Source organism: Saimiri boliviensis, chromosome 6 (assembly GCF_048565385.1).
Source record: "Saimiri boliviensis isolate mSaiBol1 chromosome 6, mSaiBol1.pri, whole genome shotgun sequence".
Classification (NCBI taxonomy): Eukaryota; Metazoa; Chordata; class Mammalia; order Primates; family Cebidae; genus Saimiri; species Saimiri boliviensis.
Window position 1 is genome coordinate 47,237,573 of NC_133454.1, and position 25,597 is coordinate 47,263,169.

The 25,597-nt window shown below is 36.7% G+C and overlaps 1 protein-coding gene across 1 annotated transcript; it reads left to right on the plus strand.

The window, feature by feature from the left end:
- Nucleotides 1-741: 741 nt before the first annotated feature.
- On the plus strand, nucleotides 742-25,382 carry HOATZ (HOATZ cilia and flagella associated protein). The gene is made up of 6 exons (XM_003923729.4): nucleotides 742-974; nucleotides 1,476-1,517; nucleotides 1,993-2,063; nucleotides 22,036-22,095; nucleotides 22,694-22,746; nucleotides 25,117-25,382. Exons 1-6 carry the CDS (start codon nucleotides 749-751, stop codon nucleotides 25,172-25,174), a joined length of 510 nt encoding a protein of 169 aa, XP_003923778.1. The 5' UTR covers nucleotides 742-748; the 3' UTR covers nucleotides 25,175-25,382.
- The last annotated feature ends 215 nt before the right edge of the window (nucleotides 25,383-25,597 follow it).

Genomic DNA, 25,597 nt, shown 5'->3' on the forward strand with positions numbered 1-25,597 from the left:
TATTCACACACACACACTTGTTAATACTTTTATAAGAATACACTAACAAAATTTTTCATACTTTATTTTTCCGTGAAGCGACTGTCCACTCATTAAGACATATCCCTTCTTTAATCATTTACGACTGCCGCAGTCTAGGCAACTTCTAATGGGAGTGATTAGTCAATGCAGTTACACTTTTAAAATTCCAGCTTATTTCCTAAGATTTGTCTTAAAGGTTTCAGAATTTTTAAATCACAGAAACTATACGCATGGGCATGTATCTACCCAGTTCAAGCCTCTAGCTCCAACGGCTAGGCTTTCAGCCCGCCATGAATTCTCCAAGCAACGTTCTCAGAAATTCCACCTAGCAGGTGCTGTGCCTGGCAATCTGGTTTGGAAAGGGGCATTTGGTTGACGGGGCTGAAGAATCTGAAGTTTATTTACCTATCTCTGGGGGAAGGGGAGAGGATGTGGCATGCCGACTGAGGATATAAGAAGCTAAAGTACTCCCCCACTGACTCCGACAAGACAGGACACATCCCAAAGTTGTTTTGACTCTCCCATACCGTCTCCAAGGTTTGGACTGGTCCCGAAACCTGATCACCGCAGGGGTGGGCTTTCTGATGGCCCCACGCGCGTGGCGGACACCAACACCTGCCTATAGGAAATCGAGGGCTGCGGGCAGTGGCCGGTGTCAAATTGGCGCTTCTGGGAGGGGCGGGGCGGGGGAGGGGCGAGGACGCTTGGAGAAGCGTCCTCAGTTGCCATGGAAACGGGACCTGGTGAAGAACCTAGCGGCCAAAAGGAGTCCCAGGAAATCTGCTCCCCGGGATTACTGGTATTTGCCGGCTCCTCAGAACAAGATGCCAACTTGGCTAAGCAGTTCTGGATCTCGGCATCGATGTATCCCCCTAGCGAATCTCAGCTGATGCTGCGCAGAGACAGCAGTCAGCGTCTGCCGGTGGCCAGGCCCCGGAGGAGCAGAGTGTCTGGTGAGTACAGCAGCGGCCTCCTGTCTTACCTGCCTCCACCGTAACCCGCCTGCAGGATACCAGAGCCCCTTCCAGGAGAAACTGCAATGGTATATACAAATAGTCATAGTTACATACAAATACATTTATAAATAGTTCCCGAACCTTCCCAGCAATTCTTCCACCCGAAAAGGATAAGTGGTATATTTGTTACATCTAAAGACACGTAAGTTTCCCTTAAATTATGGTATCTATTTGTAAACAATATAGAATAATCTGAGGAAATGGTATTTGTTGGCTGAAAGAATAGTTTACACAACTGAATTCAAACACGAAAAGCCCTGGAGAAAGATAAAGGTGGAGTCAACATTATCAACAAACTTTCTGGACGTGTGAGCCCTTAGTGAGGCCTAGGCTATGGAAACTGTTATGCAATCATCACAGGTATAAAAAATTCAAAAATCTTTAATGTTGTGGTCTTTTCCAATGATTTCTTTACTTTCTTTCTTTTTTTTTTTTTAGAGAAAAGTCACTCCTCACAATCTTTTCACCTTGCGAATAACAGTAAGTATCAAGTTTTATGCCTTTCAACATTCTGACTCCTTGGTTCATCAGAAAATAGACAATAAGTACAAGGGTACTACTTTACACTGTGGCATAACTTTCTGAATGGCACACTTAAGTCCCTGCTCAGGGACCACTCTGTTTATCCAGACAACAATGCCTAAATTCCTTTAACAGTATGAACAGGAATGTAGAAATTGGAATCTCTGATCCTGCAGATATGTTCTCAAGATCTTTTCTTGTCTTTGGACTTGAGCTTACTCATCATCGAAAGGATTAGATGTCCCTGCAGCCATAGCTAATTCAGTCTCCAACTATTTGCAAATCTCATTTACAAAGTTTCAAGACACCACATGTATTTTTGTTTGCCTTCCTACTCTATGTATTCCCTTTCAACCCATATCCAATTTTATGTCAATTTTAATGTAAATTCATGATTAAATCATTTCAGATTGAATTTTACTTTATTCCCTAGAAAATAGAGACATCTTTGCCGAAGCCCTAAAGCTTCAGGAATCTGAGGAGAAAGTAAAGTATCTCCAAAAGGTATGCCAATATTTCAGAAGGTCATCTGATTGTCATTGTTTCTAAATAACCTTGATTTTTTAAACACATGTATATAAAAAAATCTGCTACTTCTAATGCATTAGCTTGAGCAAATTAAGGAAAACCTTAATTAGAATTTTAATTGAAAATTAAGAAGTTCTGTTCAACTTTGGCTAGTGTCAATCTCAGCAAAAGTCCAGGAATATACAGGAACAACAGAACCAGAGAGAAATGGAAATAGGTAGAGTCACATACTTTCCATCCAGTAAGATGCCCAACTTTATACAGCATTCTAAGAACAGAAATGGCATAAGAGGCTAGGTGCAGTGGCTCACACCTACAATTCCAGTGCTTTGGGAAGCCAAGGCAGGAGGATCCCTTTGAGGCCAGGAATTCAAGACGAGCCTGGTCTACATAGTAAAACCTCTATCTCTACAAAAAAATTTTTTAATTTTCCAGCCCTGCTGGTACATACCTGTAGTCGAAGCTACTTGGGAGACTGAGGAAGAAAGATCGTTTGGGTCCAGAAATTTGAAGCTGCAGTGAGCTATGATCTCACCACTGCACTCTAGCCTGGGCAGCAGAGTGAAACACTGTTAAAAATAAATAAATAAATAAAAAGAACAGGAAAAATAAAATAGAATCGATGGTCTTAATAGGTCAAAATTAAATGATCAGAAGAATGAGTCTGTCATCTAGACCTGTTTTGACTAAAGGCCGAAATTAAACACATTGGTGTGTCAAATCAGCTGAGCACACATCTCTTTTTGGCAACATCCTTTGTTTGCTTTTCATGATACAAGCATAGCCTTTAACTCAGCAATTAATACAGTGATTTATAGAAACATTTTATTTGATTAATGGATAAATTATATTCCTGTTAACTTTTCTTATACTGTAAAAGCAAAGATAGAGAATTCTTTTGGGCCTAATATCTTTAATCATTGGACATATTGGCAAACTCTGAGTTATCAGGAATTCTACATAAATTGCAGAACAATGCATTTGAGTTTGTTGATCACATTAATTCACTTTGTGGAATACTGATGATTCCCTCAAACAAATTAGGTAATTAGAAACAGTCAGCATTTTCTTCTCTCTTTAGAATATTATGTACTGTATATTTATATCCAGACTTTATAGGGAGGGGAAAGGCCTAATTTTCAGTGAATTAAAAATCATTAAAAGTCAACTTCAGTACTTTTGGAGTTTAATTTTCATTTTATTTCATTTTAGGAAAGGATTAGAAATAAAAGGTTAAAGACAAACTATTATCCATTTTTATCAGCTTTTGTCAAAAAATAAGACAATATGATGTGAATTAGCAGTGGAGAGGCTATGCTAATGGATACTAGGCTAATAATCCTAGAACTGGTTTCCTTGCCTTGGCTCCTTCTGTGAACTTACATTAATTACTCAATTCCACAAATATTTATTGAGAACCTGCAAGTACTGTACTAGCTGCTGGGGATTTAAAGATAAAATGTGGTCCCTGATCTCAAGGAGTTTACAATCCAGTGGAGGAAACACCCAATTAAAGTCAATAATTATGGCATATTATAACATCATCATAGATGTATGCATATAATATTATGAGACACATTCAGGGACATCAAAATCAAGTGTAACAAATAAAGAAACTTTCTGAAAGGTGCTGGGTTTTGAAGGATTTGAAGAATGTGCACAGCAAGCCCTCACAGCATATTAATTGTCTTCCTAAAATACAAATATGATTATGCTAGCCCTCCTACCTTTTTTTGCCGCATGGCTGCCCATTTCCTATTACAAGATCAAGGCCAAACTCCTTAGCATGTTTAAATTCCTTTCCAATACAACCCTAACCTGTCCTCTCCCACGACTCTCCCCACTTCTGCCTATGCTCTCAGCCCAACTCTGTATGGTTGGATCTCAAGCATGTAGCCCAAGGAACACTCTTTACTCCTTTACATATATGCTTGCAAAGTGATGAACAGGAAAAGTATATTTTTGTTACACCTAAACTTGCACAGTATCTGCCAGGTTGTACCTTAAGCCTAATGGCCATGAATTGCAATATAGAAGATGATTCCATTTGTTGAGAGTAGAAGACAAAAGAGGCCTAACAAAACTGTAAGGCATTGGGGAAGAAAGTTACTGAAACTGTGCCTTCGTAGTATATAGGGAAATTTTGTCAGTACTATCTAATACAGTTCAATTCTAAAAATGCCAAAGTACAAAAGGGCAACCAAGAGAATCCTGCAATAACGAATGCTCTCATAGATATCCTGAGATAATATAATGTGATATTCATAACAACTAATTATTAAATGTATATTAGGTACTATACACTAAACTAAGCAACTGACATACATCAATGCATATGCTCCTCAAAATAGTCCATTATGATTATCACCATGTGGCCAAACAAGGCCTAAATGATTTTCCAATGTCCCCACAACTGGTAAGTGGCAGAGAAGATTCAAAGCCTGGAATCTTAACTCCAAAGTCCATGAAATTCATCCCATAATAGACTCATTGTATTATAATGATTGCTGACGATGGCATGGTTCAGGTATGCTGCCAAATATTCTAAAACACAAAGCTATGGTATGAATACAAATGTGAGAAACACTGTTTCCAGCCCTGGAACTATAAGCTGGTTCTTCATTCTGCAGTGCACTTTCATGTATCTACCTGAAATGCTCTTCCCTATTTACCTTCAAGGCCAGCTTCTGTGAAGCCTTCTCAGGGGTTACCCAGAGCCTAGCAGAATGAATAGATCTCTTCTCTGTGCTCCCATGGCAAGTCACATATCCTCTTTCATAGTATTTGTGGTTTCTGATCTGTATTGTAGATAATTGTGTATGTTTCTCTCTTTCCTGCTAGATTATAGGCACCATAGCGTAGTAGATTTTGGAGACCACAAGATAGGTTTGGAAGCCTAACTCTGCCTCTTACTATTTGTGTCACTTTGAGCAATTGATTTAACTCCTGGGATGCTCAGCTTCCTCACGTATAAAAGGTGAAATGATATTTTAAAAAATATCCACCTCATAGAGTTGATGTAAGTAAGGTATACGAAGCTCCTGGCCACAGTTTACCAACAACAAACGACCTCTATAAGGTCAGGGGTCATGTCTTATTTGCTTAACCTAGTGCCTTTTTGGTTATAAAACTCAACAAATCTTTGTTAATTGAATAAATGAATGCATAATTAAATGAATTAAAGAGCAAATGAATCCCCTATGTATCGATATTTCAATTTTGTTTAGCCTTTTTCACATAGACTCATCTGGCAAATTTTTCTGGGCTGATAATCTTTGCAAGAATACTCCCAAAATCTAATCTGTTAGCACATCACCTCTCTTCTTAGTTTTGCTTTATCTCATGGGTTATGGATATAATGGGAGGAAACGTAACTTCCTGTAATTATTGAAGCAGAATTGGTTTTGGATACCACTTTTTTTCTAAGTCCATAATACTGTCTCTGCATTGCCGCCGCCACTGACATTGCCACCACCGTTCTAGAATTTTAAGCTTGATATTAGAAAATAGATGGGGGGAGGGTATCTTCTAAACTAAGAAAACATTTACAATGATTTATTTAAGGGAATCTTCTACATGTTTTGAACATATACATGTTAAATATATATGTTTTTAACATGTTGATAAGTAAATTCCACGTATAACTTTCATCTTAAATTGGGAAAAACATCACCCATAAATTCTCTTTAAGGTTTCTTCCACTTTCTCCTTAAAATTAATGAAAATATAGAAGTTAATTGTCATCTCTCCTGAAAGCGCCTTTATAACCCTCTCTCCCCAACAGAAACTGATTTTTCAGTTGTTAGTTTTTTACACTTTAATATTATTCTCCATTTTGAAATATTTTCCAGGTACACGTTATAACAAATGCTTTTGGTTAGTGGTCAAAATGCTATTAATGACAACTATTATTTCTGTGATGGATATCCATGGCAGGAAATCAAAAACAATTGAGTCTGTCAAGATTAAATGGCTTACTATGTCCATAAAGGAAAACTCACAGCACTATACTGGGCCATTATTCTTCCTCTGAGAGTTCTAAAGTAGTCTGGAAACATTATAATAAGTGGACAGTCAGCTAATTCTTTGAAATCATAAAACTAATTTGCTTTTTAGTTTCGCCACCTTTAAGAAAGCTCTTTAGCTGATTATCCCTTTATGAAAAGAATTATAAATAATTCATTTGCTGGGAGAAGGAAGGAGAGGTCAGAGCATTATTTGAAGGCATATATGTAGATGACAGATTTGGAAATGATCTGTAATCAAAGCTTTAACATGAAAGAATATAAACCAAAGGTTTTTACAGGGAAATATGCAATCTGCAGAACAACATCCCAGGTATGTTCCTTATTTGGGAATGGGGTTTTAATCTTTTCTATTATACATTCTATATAACCAGTAATGTCCATAGTGCAAGTCTTCCTCAAAAGTTTGTTATATGACACTTCCTCGAACCAGAAGCAAGTCATGCTATGATGAGAACATTACAGTAGTCCTCCTTCCTATGATTTTACTTTCCTCAGTTTCAGTTACCTGCAGTCAACCATGATTCAAAAATATTAAATGAAAAATTCCTGAAATAAACAATTCATAAATTTTAAATTGCTCGCCATTCTGAGTAGTGTGGTGAAATCTTGTACCAACCTGCTCGGGATATGAATCATACTTTTGTCCAGTGGATCCATGCTGTGGACACTACATGCCTGCTAGTGACTTAGTAGCCAAGAGAGAGAAATCACATTCACATAACTTTTATTAGAGTATATTGTTATGTGCTCTATTTATTATTAGTCTTACTGTATCTAACGTATAAATTAAACTTTATCATAGGTAGTATATATAAGGGAAAGCATAGTATATATAGGATTCGATACTCTCCGCAGTTGCAGGCAACCACTGAGGGTCTTGGAACTTCATCTATCACCATTGCCCCTTAAATGAAATTCATACTATAGCCATTTTGAACCACTTGTAGTTCCAAGAACCGCCCCCCCACCCCCGCCGCCAAGGTGTTTCATTCTTCTATAACATTGAATCTATAGTTTCTTCTGCCTCAAAACGGCTTTCTCCCATTCCTTCCCATTTAGCTAATACCTACTTGAATTGCACTGTAATCTGTATTCTCAGAAGAAAAAAAACCTTAGAACTTCAAAAGGTTGTATTTTTAGACACTGATCATGAAAGTGGAAAACTTTTTAACATGATCAACTGTTGGATTATCACTTTCAAAGTAGTGAAGATGATACTTTGAATCATTGTGAGTCAACTTCAGAGAACCAAAGCAAAAATGTAGGGAATTTCCTCAGCATCATTGCCAAGATGCTCAGATAAAAGAAAATCCTCTTTTGTGTCAAAATGATAGGGATTGGCTTCTTAGACAAACCTAAAATTTCCCAGTATTACCTGGCTTTTAGTTTTTCTTTCTCACCCTAATATAATATTTATAAAAATTCCTTTTCCTCCATAAAAGGAATACCAATAGGAAGTGGTGGATTTCCCCTTCACCAATAAAAGATGTTTAGTCGTTTAAATTCTTGTTCTCTTCCTAATTTGGCAAAGCACTCAAGTAGCAGAGTCATAAAAACAGACTGTGCAATACAGTAACAAGCAAATATTTTGATAGCAAATGATAATTAAAAGATTGTAGTAATATACAAATGTTTTATGCTTTTATATCATCCATAAGTACCACTTTGTTTTCAAAAGTTATTCAATGCTGGGGAACATTTTCAGTTGACACATAAGGTTCCCCTCTAAATCTTCTTTAGTAACATCTACAGCGTGTAAAATCATAATTGGGAGAGGAATGTGATTTGGGATCAAATAGCTGAATTCAGCTACTCTGGGCACATTGCCTCTGGGGTAGCCCTGCTCTGCAAGAAGTAGTAAAAAAAATATTACTGAATTAATTTGCCTCATATAGACCTACCCTCAGAGTTCCACAGGGACATGTCCCAAATGCATCTCTTCCTCTTTTTCCAGAGATCTGTGTATTATATCTTCTATGTCTTTCACCTTAAGAACAAAATGAAAACACTTTAAATGCTGAGATAATATTGGGCAATGATCCACATTCATTATCTGCTTATAAAGGGTAATTAAATGAAACTACTAAATGCAAAATGAAACAAAAAAGGATCATGTACCTTTTTCCTTTTTTAAATTAATGCAGAACTATCAATTTGGTTCCAGTTACATGAATCCTTATTGTTCAAATTAGTAAACACTTTATAAGCAGCAGGGCAAATCAAATCGTGAGTTTATTGAAGAACTGGAATGATTCTGTGGATCGGGTAACTCAGAAAATAAGCATGGCACACCTGAAATTAAAGCCACTATCAACCATTGTACTTTGCCTCTATCTAAGGCAAGATGAAAACGTTCTTAGACAATTATAAGAGAGCCAGATAATAAATGATTGATGTATCTATATTTACTTCACTTTATCATTTTCTGTGATAATGTATTCTAGTCACATAAAGTGTGGTCAAGAAAGCCTCACAGCTCGAGATGATACAGTCATTTGTCTAGTTGACTCTTGAAATTGAACAGTTCCCAAGTCACTGTATTGCCAATATAGATCTTCATTATTCATGGATTCCTTATTTGCAAATTTGCCTACTAGCTACAGTTTATTTACAACCCCAAAATCAATACTCATGGCACTTTCATGGTCATTTGCAGACATGTGGAAAGTGGTTTTTTAAAAAAATGGAATTGCTCAGCACACACATTTGCAGCTGAGGCTGAACAAGGTGGGGCTTTGCCTTTGTGTTTCACTCCCATAACTCCAAACAAGAGTCTTTTTGCTATTCAGTGCTAAGTCTTCACTTTTTTTCTTTTTTTTTTTTGCTCTTTTTTGGTGACTTTGCTGTTTAAAATAGCTTGAAGTTCCTAAGTGCAAGAAGGTTATGATGTGCCTTATGGATAAAATATATGCATTAGATAAGCTTTGTTCAGGCATGAGTTAGAGTGCTATTACCATGAGTTCAATATTGATAAATCAACAGTATATTTTAAGATTTCTTTAAACATAAAGACACATGAAAGAAGGTTATGTATTGTTCCATTGATGAAACGATATGACCAGCGGCTGGCAGGACCCTAGGAGCAATGGGTTTAGTATTCTCTGATTCAGTGTTTGTGGTGACATTCTGGAATATAACTATGACAAACAATGAGAATCAACTGTACTCCTAAAACTGGTTGAATCATAGTTTAAAATACCAAGACTTTCACCATCTGCCTCCTGCCATACCTCCCAGCCTCATCTACCCACCATTTCCCTTAAGTGCAATTCATATTAAGCTATTTTGAACTACTTGTACTTCCAAGAACTCACCAAGGTATTCTGTGACATTAAACCTACAGTTTCTTCTGCCTGAAAATGCCTTTCTCCCATTTCTTCCCACTTATCTAATACCTACTTGTATTGAACTGTAAATAGTTCAGTGGTCATAGTCAAGCCTTTTCTCACCCTCACCTATTGATATAATGCCTCTTTCTTTAGTCTGATATAAATGCCTCTTCCTTTAATTCTCTAGGACCCTGGGCATTGCCTGTCATCATCCTCGTTATATAGTACTGTGGTATAGTTGATCTGTTTCTCCTGTAGGTTCCAAGTTCCTTAAGGTGATGGATCATGGCTTTTTTGACATTATAATCACAGGGGCTTACAAATAGGTGATCTCCTGACCTACCAAATAAATGTTATGAATGAATAAATGGATAATATAACTTGTCTGGACTAGGATTCTGTATGATACCCCAATTCCTTGAGTTAGATGTCATATGAAGTATTCATTTAATAGGAAAACAGGCAAGAATCATATTAGCCAAGACCCAGAGGCCTCACAGACTCATGGATACTGAACAGACATGTAGTCAGTTGAGCAAAAGGATGTGGGAGCAATAGACAAGAGTGGAAGTACATTGTTCTCTGTAGGTCACAGAAGAAAGTCACAGTAGATGAGTAGAGCATTGCACGTTCTCCAAAGGAAGTGATTCAAAAAAAAATTAATAGAAGTTTAAAAACATATGCCAAGGTTTAACAGCATGTAAGAGAAACCCTGCCATGGGAATTGAAATGTAGAGCCGGGAGTGGAAAATAGGGCAGAACCCCCTGTCCCTGAGAATCTGAAATGCTAGACAAGAAATTGAGACTAGGAGTTGGACACAGGGCACAAGACAATATTCCATGTACCAGAACTCTGGTGCAAAACAGAGGCCTGTCAAAAAAAAGTGGGGGAGAGAAAGCAAAGTCCTAGAAGCATATACCCTTCCCCCAACTCCAATCATATTGCTAAATGTTTGTGCCATTCCTTACTGCCATACCCAGAAAACCCAGAAAGTTTTAAACCCTCAATATAGGAGACAAATTGACCTATGATTATTTTGACTTTCTTGGCCAAGTCAAAAAAAAATTCAAAAATCAATTTACAAACAGTTGATTCTATTATTGATATAAGCTTTGATAAATAGCTTTTTAAAGAAAATGTCCTTTTTTTTTGGAGACAGGGTCTCATTCTTTCACCCAGAGTGGAGTACAGTGGCACCATCATGGCTCACTGCCGCCTCGACTTTCCCAGGTTTAGGTGAATCTCTCACCCCAGCCTCCCAAGTTTCTGGGACTGCAGGTGCATACCACCACACCCAGCTAAACTTTTTGTATTTTATGTAGAGGCAGGATTTTGCCATGTTGGCCAGGCTGGTCTTGAACTCCTGAGCTCAAGCTATTCGCCCACCTTGCCTCTCAAAGTGCTGGGATTATAGGCATGACCCACCACATGGGGCAGGAAAATGTAGATATTTTCATTGTAACAATAATTTAGTACTTTGTTTTAAAAAAACTGAAAGTTATTTAAGATAGGGTATCTAAACTTTGAAACTTTTATTATAAAAGACATATTTTTAGAGCACTGAATAACTAAAAATAGAAAAAGATAGTTCTTAACTGTGGTTACATTTTATATATTTCTTTGCATTCTCTGGAGTTTCTGGTCTTATATGCTACCAATAGATAAGATAGATGGTAGTATAAGTATAGATATTAGTCTGTATGTGTGAGGTTGGATTGGACATTAAGTTTCACTCCAGACATGCGGGCGCCCTGCACTGAAATCATGGAGCCAAACTGAACTTTATAGAATGTTGGCCAGAAGCAACTGAAAACTCTGTAGGCTTCAAAAGAAATCTAGGCAAGTTAGAGGTCAACGCTGAAAAGCCAATGTCAAGTTCAAGCAGGAAAGGCCAAGCAAAGCCATAAACAGTAAAATGAATCATGGACCCAAAAGATGGGAGAATTTTATTTGGAAGAATTGTGCAAGATTCATTCAGCAAATATTTATTGAGCACGTCTATGTGCCTGGCACTGTGCTAGGCACTGGAGTACAAAAATGAACAACAACCAAAAAAAAAAAAAAAAAAAAAAAAAAAAACATGTTTTAACCCATTTCCCATTTAGAAAAAAAAAGTGCAGCTCGCTGCCAGCAGTGTTCTTGGGGCAAATAGGAAATGGGTTAAAGATACAAACTCTGCCCTTGTCTGAAATTTGGAGTCTAATCAGGGAGAGAAATATTTCTGAAAGAATTGCATTGATAGGAGATGTTAGAAGAATGTTAGAAGAATTTATAGGGTGGTATTGATCTAATCAAAGGAATCGAGGAGGATTTCTACACGGATTAACCAGACTGAGATTTGAAGGAAGAGTGGGCATTAACCAGGTCAGAAGGAGGGGGTGAAGGGAACATTGGAAGATCATTCCAGGCAGCAAAAACAGCATATGCAAAGACCCTGTGCTGGGAACAGGCACCATGCAAATCAAAAGCTGAATGGCTAATGTGGTCACATGGGAGGAAGGTTAGGTGCCAGTAAGAACAGTTAAGAAGCTACTGAAGGGTTTAAATTAGGGGATGAGAATATCAGATTTGCTTAAGGAAGATCAGCAGACTGTAATATGGAGGATGTATAGAAAGTGGGCAGTGCAGAAGTGGGAAAAACATCAAGTGGGAGGTGATTCGATGTGAATTAGGATCACACAGGTAGATGAGAAAGATGAGATAGACTGAAGGGATAGTTAGGAAGTAAAATAACTAGTATTTAGGGTTATATACTGGATATGGGAGGTGAGGCAGCAAAGTATCCAAGATAACTCAGTTTTCTGGCTTGCGTAACAGGACGAATCATGTCATTCTGAAACAAGGAACATTAGATGAAGAACAGGTTTTGAGGGTTTGTGGGAGAGGGGCTACAAGTTTAGTTTAGACTTACCTAGTTTGAGATGCCTTTGAGATAAGCAGGTTAGCTGTCAGATAGGCCTGTGAATATATGGGCTAGAAACTCAAAGAAGTATGAGCCAGAGATGAAGTTTGAGGTCATCTGTGTGGGAAATCCCTAACCTCTCCTTCTTAAGTACTTATGGGCATGAAAGGAAAGACATAACCAAAAGATGAAGTCAGTCTCATTCACCCACTCATCATATCTGTATAACCAGCAACAATGAAAACCTTCAAGACTCAGTAGTCTTTGCTAAGGAAAAGCTTTGATAATTATTGTAAACTCAATCATCAACAGCACATAATTCAATCCTGTAGAGTTAACATCAATATATATATACTTGGTTCAACTTTAAAATGCAGTGCTCATTTTATGCTCACATTTTCTCAACATTAAAATGCAAATCCACTTATTGCCCTTTTTAAAAAATAAGTACCTTTTAAAGCAGTACTAAAGGAGTTTTAAAATCACTTCTGCTCTGCATGCATTTTGTGTGTGCATGAATGCTTTAAAATCTATGTCCTTCAGGCGATTATTATTGGTTTTTCCATTAAAATATATGTAACAGAACTAAGAAAATATATGTAATAAAAACAAGAAAATACACACTTTCTTCTACCTCACAATAAGTAAATTCAGACTTGATTGAAATCTGCATTTAAGAAAAATTGTATTGACTCCCTCTTATGTAATGACTGATATTTTTTCTCATTTTAGTAAGATGTTATTTTTCAAATGAAAATTATATATATCAGACCTAGGAATTGAGCCAGGATCAGGCAATTTCCAGGAGGTGTAGAAAGATGCTTAGATCTGCATCTTTTTCCCGCAAGTCAGCATTCTTCCTTTCTCTGATTAATAATCCTGTAACATCTTCCATCCACTCCCATAGATTACTATAGTTAGATCTAACTTTTAAAATCAGATTAGTACTTGGGAAAGCTTTCTCACTGATTATTCAGCCTGTTTTTTAAAGTACATAGTAGATAATTTGAGGTCCAACCGTTCTTTATCTTATTATTATAGTAGATATAAATTTCTTTTATGGCAGTTGTAGAATCAACATAGCAGATTTCAGTTAATAGGTACAGGGAATGGTAGCAAATTCATAGAGTAAATTCATAGTTGAAGCATTTTGTTATCAAAATCAGTAAGCCAAGGTGCCTATTGCTTTTTGAAACCAGGCCCAAACATGAGTTTTTTTTAAATGATAAAGGGATAAAAACCTTAAGTCAATCATAATTCTCACCTTCCTCATGATTGCATTTGTAACATAAAGATGAAAGGGGGAGGGGGCACAGTGGCTCACGCCTGTAATCCCGTCACTTAACTAAGTATTAGTTAAGTGCTGGGGGTTTTTTAAATTATTTTTTTAATTAGGCTGAGGTGCATGGATCAAAAGGTCAGGAGTTCGAGACCAGCCTAGCCAACAAAGTGAAATCCCATCTCCACTAAAAATACAAAAAAAAAAAAAAAAAAAAAAAAAAAAGCTGGGTGTGGTGGTGGGCGTCTGTAGTCCCAGCTACTCAGAAGGCTAAGGCAGGAGATTTGTTCGAACTCAGGAGGTGGAGGTTGCAGTGAGCCGAGATTGTGCTATTGCATTCCAGCCTGGGTGACGGGGCAAGACATCGTCTCAAAAAAAAAAAAAAAAAGAAAGAAAAGAAAAAAGAAATGGAACTTACTGAGGAGGGAGATTCTTGCAGAATACAAACTGAAATTCCCTAGTACCCCTACAGACAATGAACTTTCAATTATCGGGATAGAATTAAAAATTAAGGCCAGGTATGGGGCTCATGCCTGTAATCCCAGCACTTCAGGAGGCTGACCAAAGTGGGAGAATGGCTTGAGCCCAGGGGTTCAAGACCAGCCTAGGCAACACAGGAAGACCTTGTCTCTACAAAAACAAAAACAAAAAAAATCTTTTTTTAATTAAGTAAGTGTGGTGGCATGTGCCTGCAGTCCCAGCTACTCGGGAGGCTGAGGTAGAAGGATTGCTTGAGCCCAGGAGGTAGGAGGTGGAGGTGGCAGTGAGCCCTGATCATGCCACTGCATTTCTACCCGAGTGGCAGAGCAAGACTCTGTCTCCAAAATAAATAAATAAATAAATTCTGGGGACTCAGGAAAATAAAAATCAGACAATGTTCTCAATTTCTGTTAAACCATAGAACTTTGGCTCTGCTTAGGTAATATTCTGAATTTGGAATGTAATTCCCATTTTACAATTAATTTATAATGTAAAAATCCTTACATGAATATTTTATTCACACTAAATAAGATCTTAGAAAGTTCCTCAGTTTATAAATACCACTATAATTCAACTATCTTTACCCTTTAGCCACATTTTGCAAAGGGCTACATGACACCTTCAAATAAGTAAATTAACTGTGATCAAGGCTGAGCTCAAGCTGGATTGGCTCCACCTGCTGTATTCTGAGAGCATGCATCTTTTTACGAGAATAAGAATTTTCTGTGACAACAGAGACTATAGTTTTCTTCTTCACCATGGTTACTCCTAATTAACTCCTCATTTTTAGAGTAAAGATTGAATGAAGAAACCATTCTGTCTCCATGTACGCGTGTGTGTGTGTGTGTTTGAAGTCTGTCAGCTTGAATCCTTGGCTCTGCTAGTTACTACTTAGTTAAGTGACCCTGATAACAGCTGTTCATTTTTATGTGGTTGAGTTTCTTCTACCTGTAAAGAGGTAATAATCATGCCCACCTGACTATGCTATAAAGATTAAATGAGATAACCTGTAAGAAACTCACACAAGGCCCGACATTTAGTAGTTACTCCATGAAAGTTTGTTCTTACCTTCTCTATTTCCTCCTCTTTTTTTAAAAAAAAAAAAACCCATGATTGAAAAATAAAATTTTAGCAGGTTCAAAATAAGCATTAGTATTAAATGGAAATGCTTTGACTAAAAGGGTAACTCTCAAAAGATGATGAATAGATTACTAAAACCATGGTCACTCAAGTATCCACATCCTAATTAAAAGATACAATCAAATTGGCTTGCTCATACTGTTAAAATGAGACTTATACTATTTTCTCTTAATCATATATTTAGTTATTTCCTGCAAAAAGAAAAATTACCACTGAAGTTATAGTTTGAAATTTCAAACAGAGCAGAAATGTCTGGGCAAAATTAATTAATGTTTTGCAGGTAGATAAAAAGTAATTAAATTTATCATAATGCCTCCCTCTACAAGTGTAGATTAAGAGAGGAACGTCATAATGATTCTGAAAGTCTGGAAGTGGCCTCAACTAGAACCCCATCGAAAATAAACTGGGAAAGGAATTTTCAACTATATACTTGCTTTGCAACAGTTGTTGGAAGCCTATGAAAAGGCTGAATCACAGAACCTAAGGCACTATTGGATACTGGGGAATAATACAGTGACTATACCCAGTACCCCAGATGGACCCAACTGATCACCAAATGGTAACTGAAATTAGTTGAGGTGATAAAGACGGTCCTACTCTACATAAACCTATAAGTCTGGTTTGCTTGTTTACTTTGCTTTTGTGTTTGGTGGATAAATGGGCCTACTTGTTATTTCTTGAATTCTTTTGGTAAGTTTTTTTACTCTAGGAAATTGTTCATTTCATCTGCATGTTAAAATTTACTGGTGCAAAAGACTCGTAGTGTTTTTAACATCTTTTTAATCTCTGCCTTAGCTCTAGTTATTACCTCTTTTCATTTCTAATCATGTGTCTTTTTTCATAGACAATTATGCCAAAATATTATCTATTTTATAGTCTTTTCAAAAAACCAACATTTGGCTTTATTGTCCTCTGTTTTTATTTTCTAGTTATCCATAGTTGATTTTTATTACTTCTTCCTTCAACTTTGGGTTATTTTCCTTCTAACTTCCTTCTCTTTTCACTTTGTTTCTTAACTTTCCACATATGCAAATGTAAAGCTATAAATATACCTCAAAGTTCTATTTTAGCTACATCTCATAAGCTATAAAGTTTTTCATTATTATTCCATTTTAAGTTTTTTACATTTCTATTTGGATTTCTAATTTGTTCTATAAATTATTTAGAAGTATACTTTTTAATTTCCAGTGTATGAGGTCTTTTTATGTTAACTGCTTTTATTTCTAACTTAATTATATTGAGGTAAAAGAACATACTGCCTATCTTCTGCTAAATCAAGTTTAAACAGAAGTATCTTTATGTCAAGTTTCTCAATATCCCATTCACCTATCCTACCTATCCTACCCTTCATATCTCTAATCCTCAAAGCACACATCTTGCTTCAATCAAGCAAGGCTTATCTTTAAGCATCTTTAAGTTCATTTAAGATCTTTAAGCGTTTTTTTTTTTTTTGTTTTGTTTTGTTTTGTTTTTTTTGAGACGGAGTTTCGCTCTTGTTACCCAGGCTGGAGTGCAATGGCACGATCTCGGCTCACCGCAACCTCCGCCTCCTGGGTTCAGGCAATTCTCCTGCCTCAGCCTCCTGAGTAGCTGGGATTACAGGCACGTGCCACCATGCCCAGCTAATTTTTTGTATTTTTAGTAGAGACGGGGTTTCACCATGTTGACCAGGATGGTCTCGATCTCTCGACCTCGTGATCCACCCGCCTCGGCCTCCCAAAGTGCTGGGATTACAGGCTTGAGCCACCGCGCCCGGCTTACTTTCTTATTTAGTCCTGAGAATAACTGTTGAAAGCACTATGATTGCCCCCATTTTACAGATGAGGAAACTGAAGCTGGAATGTGACTTTTTCAAGGTCACACATCTAAACTATAGTGTGAGGGTTTGAACCCAGGTCCACCTGATAGTGGAGCCAAGGGGCTTAACTACTACCCAATACTGATTTCAAGTCTTCTTTGATTCTCTATGTGTTGAGATGATTGCCAAGTATCTAAGCAAATAACTGATTCCAGAATCAATTCAATATTCTTCTAAGACATTTTAAAAATTATATTCAGTAATTCAGCTTTCATACTATGATAGTCAAGAGAACGTTTCTTCTGGCTAAGTAGACAGATAATCAGAGAAATAAATACTACCTCATGTTATTTTTGATGAATGCTTGAGTCTAAACATTTCAATCATAATCCAAGAAAGAAAGGCAGTTTTTATGTGGGAACCAGGCCTTGAGAAGAAAGGGCCTTTCTTCTCAAATCTAGTGTTTATTAAGAGCTTTTTTTTATAATTAAAGATTAACTGAAAAGAAAGTCGATAACACATCAGAAAATTCATGGTCAGAGGAATCTGCGCTGCATGTTTAAAAACAAATCATATCTTTTATCTCTCCTTGTTTCCCCTTTTCTCCCTCAAACTGTATTCACTAACTGACCCATAGGTCAGGGGCTGAATCATAAGAATTCCTTCATGCCTGTACTCAAAAAGCAGACAATCTATCCTCTTTTTTTCTTAATCCTACAAGAGTCTTGATCTGTTGCCAGGCTGGAGTGCAAGGGCGCATTCTCGGCTCACTGCAACCTCCACTTCCCAGGTTCAAGTAATTCTCCTGCCCCAGCCTTCCAAGTAGCTGGGACTACAGGCATGTGCCACCAGGTCCAGCTAATTTTTGTATTTTCAGTAGAAAGGGATTTTACCATGTTGGCCAGGATGGTCTCGATCTGACCTCATGATCTGCCTGCCTCAGCCTCCCAAAAGTGCTGGGATTATAGGTGTGAGCCACTGTACCCAGCCACTCTTTTCAAGATTTTAAAAGCACTGAAAGAGAAATTTTCTCTTCTAATAATAATAATGTTATAATAGCTACCATTTATCACATGTATATCATGCATTTCATTAAGCAATTTTTTGTTTTATCTCCAATTTTCACAACAACCTTCCTCACAGATTAGACATCCACAAAGTGGAGGAGTGGTTCTTTGGTTACCCAAGATCACAGACCTCTAACCTACAGGTCAGTGATTGCTGCATAGTTGCAGGGAGGAAAGAAGGAACCAAGCAGGAGAGTTAAGCTAGCACTTGCTAGTCAACACACACCGGAACTGGGATTCAAACCGAATGTATCTTGACTCCACGAATACGTACTTGCCACTCAGGTCACTTGGCTCTGAAAAGCCAAAAAGAGAGAACCAATTTAATTCTTGAAGTGACACTAAAATTCATTAACCACCTATGAGACATTAAATGTATATGTTATATCACATCCTAATTTTCTGGAATCAATTTTATTTCACTATTTTTTTCAGGAATAGTATCAATATAAAAAATAAAATATATCAACATGTTAATATTCAGTGGTAAAATATTATAAATATAAATTCTGACCCCCTTGTATTAACAATTAAACAATTAAAAAGTCTTGCTGAGCATGGTGGCTCATGCCTGTAATCCCAGCACTTTAGGAGGCTGAGGCAGGTGGATCACAAGGTCAGGAGTTCCAGACCAGCCTGGCTAACATGGTGAAACCCCATCTCTATTAAAAACACAAAATTATCTGGGCATAGTGATGCTTACCTGTAGTCCCAGCTGCTTGGGAGTCTGAGATAGGAGAAGCGTTTGAACCTGGGAGGCGGAGGCTTCAGTGAGCCGAGATCGTGCCACTGCACTTCAGTTTGGGGAACAGAGCAAGACTCCATCTCAAAAAAAAAGTCTTATAAATATAAAATTCCTTTAACAAGCCCAACCAAAACATTATAATTAGAAATGAAAATTTTTGTCAATATGAAATTAAGAAGTAAATTATGCTTCCTTAGTAATAAGTTATATTCTCTTGCCACTGAATTGTATGTAGCTTTACTGACAGAGATTTCCTAGAATATTCCTCAATATTTTCATTTAGATGACACATTTACAGTAGTTTTGTTATTTATTTCCAGGAAACATGTCCAGGAGGCACAAATCAAATCATATTTAAAATATTTGTTTCTAGTGCATTATGTGACATTTCGACACCAATTAGGTATCAGAATCCTTTATATTAAAAAAGAACTTGAAATCAAGGGAAAAAATGAATATTATTTGTTATTCTATTATTTTTTAATCTTGTAACTAAATATTTGTCTTTTTATATTAGAAGCACAGGACAATATAACTTGTCCATGGTTTCCCAGTAGTTACACAGAAAATAATCATGTAATTTTGTTCATGGGGATTTAAAAAACTAAATTTACTCACTGTTTAATTTTACTTTCCAAAATTTTTTGTTTTTTGCTTAGGCCAATAATTGTGGATTACACAGTACAATGATTGCATTCATAGATCATGACAATCAATTCAATTCAATGAAAATTCATTGAGTATTCACATACAAAGCACTAAGGAAGGATAAAGAGTAAGATTCTGAAAGAGACATGGTAGCAACTAAAAGATAAAGCAGGAAAAGTAAGATCAATACCATAATAAAGGTATAAAGTGCTATGTAATCACAGTGTGAGAGCAGTTAATACCAATTGAATACACGTGTAATGGAAAAGTTGGAAAAGAAACTAACATTGAATACCTGCATTAAAAATATCCCAGGACTTTATCTACAGACATTATTTTGCTCAGTCTATGCAAGTTGACAGATATTGTGAAACAGTTTTTAAACATACTCTGAATTTTTTTCTGTCCGTAACTGTCATATATGATGCCTAAAACTCAAGTAAAAAGTAGAAAACCTATTTCAAAATAAATAAAATTAAAACTTTGTAGTCTTATAAAAAGCAAGCTTCATACGACTTAAACAGAATGATGCAAAGCCAAGGCACCCAGTTCACCAGCCCAGACACTGATTACAGCTGCCCAGTGTGGACTCCTTCTCTATGCGTCTTGGTGGATCACACCTGAGATTTCTAGCTTCTTTTGCAGCTGAGCCATCAGGCCTGAGGAACCACGCTGAAGAACTGCTTAGCCACGCAGCAGCTTCTGGGGTTTTGCACATGCTGTTTCCTCTGCCTTAAAAGCTTTCTTCCCCATCTTGTCTCTATCATTATCTAGCGACTATCACTTTCAGGTCTAAGCGTGGACATCACCTCTTCTGGCACATCTTCTGAGTCCCCACCCCTACTCCACACACACCTTTGTCTTAATTAACTGTGTCCTTGATCTTCAGTTCTTTCATTGTACCCTGTACTAACCCCACATAGCACACTCAAAACTATTTACTTGTCTTTTGTACTTAAGTCTGCAGTCACCTGGAAGGCAGGAACTGTGTTATGTTCAGCCACTAGCACAGCAATGTTACATCATAGGTGCTTATTATGGATTGAAACATGCCCCCCCATATGCAAAAATTACACTGATGTTCTAACCTGCAGTACCTCAGAATGTGACCTTATTTGGAAACAATATCTTTGCAGATGAAATTAGTTAAGATGAGGCCATAGTAGAGTAGGCTGTGCACCTAATCCAGTCTGATTGGAGTCCTCATAAGACGATTGCCACGTGAAGACAGAGACACAGAGAAAATGCCCTGTAACAACAAAGGCAGAGATTGGGGTTATGCAAGCCGAGGAATGCTACAGCTTGCCAGCAAACCACCAGACACTACAAAGAAGCAAAGAAACCCTATAGGTTTCAGAAGGAGCAGGACCCTACCAATACCTTGAGTTCAGTCTTCTAGTTTCCAGAACTAGATCAATATTGTTTTAAGCCATGCAGTGTGCGGTACTTTGTCACAGCAGCGCTGGGAAAATACTCAATAAATTTACACAGATAGATGACAGAATCTACACCTGGCTATGACAAACCTGTGTCTATTCTCACTTCTTATTTCTTTCTTGCAGCCTTGATCTAAACAGAATTTCTTTGATTTTTATCTGGCCATTCAAAGTTACAAGTTTTGTTTGTTAGATTCTAGATTCTCAGCCTTTTCTTTTGTTCTCAAATACACCAGATGTGACTGTCTGCCTGGCTATCTACAAAACTTAATATAGATGAATTCTATGAAAAAAAATTGAACCTATATTTGCCTATTTTATAGTTTATATATTGATAAATCTTCATGCCTGCACTAAGTTAGTGTCTTGCACTTAGGAAAACTTTCCTGAGAATGTGTACATCTCAATAGCTAAGCTAGAAATAGGAGAGATGAGAGAATAAGGCTTTGTTACCCTGTGCATGCAACTAAGAAGACCCTCCTTGCCATGGACTTGGTGGCATGCTGTTTGAGCTTGCTAATCCTGCTTCTTGACACCATTAGTGGCAATTTAATGTGATGGTCAATAGCTTGAACTTTGTTGCCAAATGGAACTGGGATCAAATCCAGTTCTGCCACTTAATAGCCAGGGTAAGTTATTTAACTTTACCAAGCTTCAGTTTCCTCACCTGTGCAATGGAGTAACAGTAGCGTCAAACTTCTGAATTGTTATAAGAAAATAATGATATGTCTATAAAACTCTTAGCATATCTCATCTGGTAAGGTCTTAATAAATATTAGTTATTTTTTAAAAGTTAGTTATTACGAGGTGGGAAAAAAACCCTCCATTTAGGATCAGTTATGTAAAGCAGCATTTTATTATTTTGCAACAATAAAATTTCACAGCATTTTAATATTTTGCAAAAGTATTTTGTAAAGCAGCATTTTCTTCAATAAAAACAGGATTTTGGCACAAGCAAAAATGTATAACTATATCTTGGGAAAAAATATTTTTAAATTCTGCCAAGACAAGACAAAAATGGAAGAATTTTACCTTCCATAGGCATAAGTCTTCATTATTGAGTCAAGATACCCACTTTTTTCTTTCTTTAAACAGGCTAAAACAAGAGAAGAGATTCTCCAACTCTTAAGAAAACAAAGAGAAGAAAGGCTCTCGGTGAGACCAATAGTGAGGGATTTGGATTAATCTATCTGAAGGGATGAATTGTGGCAAATTTGCATAGGTTTTAGATTGAACCCTTAGATCCAGATAGCTATAGTCCAGTGCCATCTATATACCAGAGAGGGGCAATGTACAGACATCAGACAATTTGGCAATCCTTGATAAATCAAAGCTATCTCCAGAGTTTGCAGACCTCCTGGCATAAGAAATTACGTATTATTCTCCATGGAGTTAATTGTTCCCATATTATAAAGCTGTAAGATAGTAATATGAACTGTTTCAGTGCTAATATTTGTTTACAGTGGTTGATCTTGCCTAGATCATACAAAAATAAATGTTAAATGAAGAGAAACAAACCTGATAAAAATAAGTGTCATGTAAACTTGTGGATGTACAAAACACATACTCCTGAATAAACCCAAAACTACCTAATGTGCAACATTTCTGACCCCCTAGTTTCCAGATTTAAGAAGCTAGTCTTTATGTAAACTTGGTGATGATTTTACCTCAGATTTTTTTTCAAGTGAGTAAATTGCAGTCAGTGAAAGAAGTAAAATTTTACCTTTTTGATTTTTATTTTGTTTTGTTTCAGAAAGAACTGATTTCCCTTCCTTATAAACCAAAAGCCAAAGAACACAAAGCAAAGTAAGTTTACTTCGTCAAAAATATTCTCTCAGCTTTCAACTTACTGTGTAGCAAAGCACTTCTTTTTTCTTACTTTGCGGCTTACCCTTAAATTTTCTAGAAACCCACCCCACTGTATTACAGATTTCTTGCCTTGAATAAACTTTCTCCTCCACTTAGATATTAAAGCCTCTGTACCCACTTCTCTGTCTGTGGAATATGCAAGCATAAGTGAGTGCAAACTGGAAAGCAGCTCAGCCTTGAAGCTCTGTGCACATTCTCTGTCCCTCCCTTCTCATCCTGGGCTATATAGTCACCTGCCATTATGCCCTCCTGGCTCCACTATCCCCTATCCACTCAAACCTGGCCTGCTTCTTTAGTGAATCAGCAGGTGTTTGCAGCTCACCAGCTCTGACTGGGCTAAGATTGCTAAAACTCATGTTCATGTAGCAAATTCTCAGTGATGAGTGAATAGCCTTATCTCTGGAATAATGTTAGAACAGGACTAGGAACAGTTTAATAGTCTAGAAGAGTTTAAAGGAAATAAGCTACCACCAGTTAATAACTAATGCATCCTTAATAAGAAATTGCTCCGTTTTTTTTTATGACTAAAAACCAATGTGGCTAACTCAACATTAATTTGACAAATATTTATTTTCATACTACATTCAGGGAGAAACAGAAAGTGCTAGAATTTTGATTCTTCTCTCATTGCTTTGATAACATTAACTCCCTTTAATGTTATCAAAGTAATACACTTAAGAAAGAATATGCCTACACTAATTTTTAAAACATCTAAAAAAATCATTTAATCACCTAGCTATATCATCTACACTTAGCAACTTAATCTCAGCAACTAAATCTCTTGCTTTTTAGCCAGACAATTTGATTTGGCTTCTAAAGATGAAGCAAAACTAGCCCAATCAAGAGTAACTTACCTGATACAAATAGTGGATGAAGACTGCTGCTTAAATAGCATCAAAAATATGTCTGGGTGCCTTAGATTTCTGCGTGTATTTTTACAGAACATTCCTACTACTACCCATGTTGACCCACCTAATAACAAAACATTATTTTACAGCTTGGACAGATAATTCTCTTAATAATTTAAATGCTTGCTTAATTCCTTTTGTAAATTAACTTTGTCCTGCATCCTGAAGCCTTGAATTTCATTCTGTTTTGCTGTGATATCTTCTTACTATGAACTTCTTCTAGTTACTCTTTTTTTTTTTTTTTTTTTTTTGAGACAGAGTCTCACTCTGTCACACAGGCTGGAGTGCAGTGGTGCAATCTCGGCTCACTTCAACCTCTGCCACCTGGGTTCAAGTAATTCTCCTGCCTCAGTCTCCCAAGTAACTGGGATTACAGGTGCCCGCCACTGCCCCCAGCTAATTTTTGTAGTTTTAGTAGAGATGGGGTTTTACCATCTTGATCAGGCTGGTCTTGAACTCCTGACCTCATGATCCACCTGCCTCCGCCTCCCAAAGTGCTGGGATTACAGACATGAGGCACTGTGCCCAGCTTCTAGTTATTCTTTGTACATTCTTTGGGCAAGTAATCATGCACTACTCTGTGCCCATATTTTATAATTATTTAACTCATATTATTCCTTGCATTACTTAAGTTTTTCTGTATTTTTTGTATTGTCTGTAACTATATTGTTAGTTCCATGAGGAATTGGGTCACCCAAAGTGCCAGCAGATTGTTTACATATTACATTCAGAAAATATTTATAACAAAAAGTTTAGTTTAAAAATATCATGTAATTCAGTATTAGCCAATTTAGAAAGTGATGTTTTCATATTATACATTAATTTATAAACTTTACAAAATATTCTAAATATTGTAGACACAATTGTAAAATACTTTTAACTTTGCCTTCTTTTTCATGCTTTTGTCCTTTCCTCTCTGCACAAAACTCCCCTACATACACAGATGCCCCCTTACCATTCCTCCTTCAATAGATATTAGTATAATCCAGGTGACCTTCTGTTAGAAAGAACTGGAAAGTGTGTTTATGGTAAGGTTTTAGTAGCAATATGTTTATTATCCATCCCAGAATGTTTGCATTTTAAAAGAAGTCTGAATAAATAAAACAATGGATAATCCAAAGAAATCATTACCAATGATGAAATCTCAGGAGTCTGACTCTTGAATAAACAAAATATATTTAGGATAGGAGGGCTCCTGGACCTCCAATCCACACTTCACAGTATCATAACCACTTCTCCCACATGCAAGTTTATACTTGGTTGCAAAACTCAAAACACAGTCAGAATCTACAACAGTGAATTTTTACTGGGGAAATTTTCAAAAGTTGTTTTCATGCTACATCATATCCACAATGACAGAATTCTGTGTATTGGAACTGACTGATATTACTACCAACAGGAAAGTGGTATCAGAGTCAGATAAAAAGGACCAAGAAGAAGTCAAAGCCTTGGACTAATTTGCTTGATACATGGCAGAGGATGGCTCACTCACATCTTCACTTTGGAAATAACCTTCTCTTAGGTCAGGATCATTAAGATCACTGGCCACATTATAGAAGACAAAGAAATACAAGTTAAATATGTAGATTTCTAGGAATTTTACCAGTTATTGAATACTTGTGTTAAAATAAACTAAGAAATAAAAGTTAAATATGCAGACTTCTACGAATTTTGCCAGCTACTGAATATTTGTGTTTGTTTTACTTATCGGGTACTACTCTTTGACACCACACCATAATCATCTCTTTCATCTTACCACATTCTCAAACTCTTATTTATCTTATTTTCATTTCAAAGGTATTTCCAAAATGTCTATGTTAGATCTATATTATGAATATCAGATAAGCAAGAAACAGGGGTTTTTATGTGTCTTGCAGACC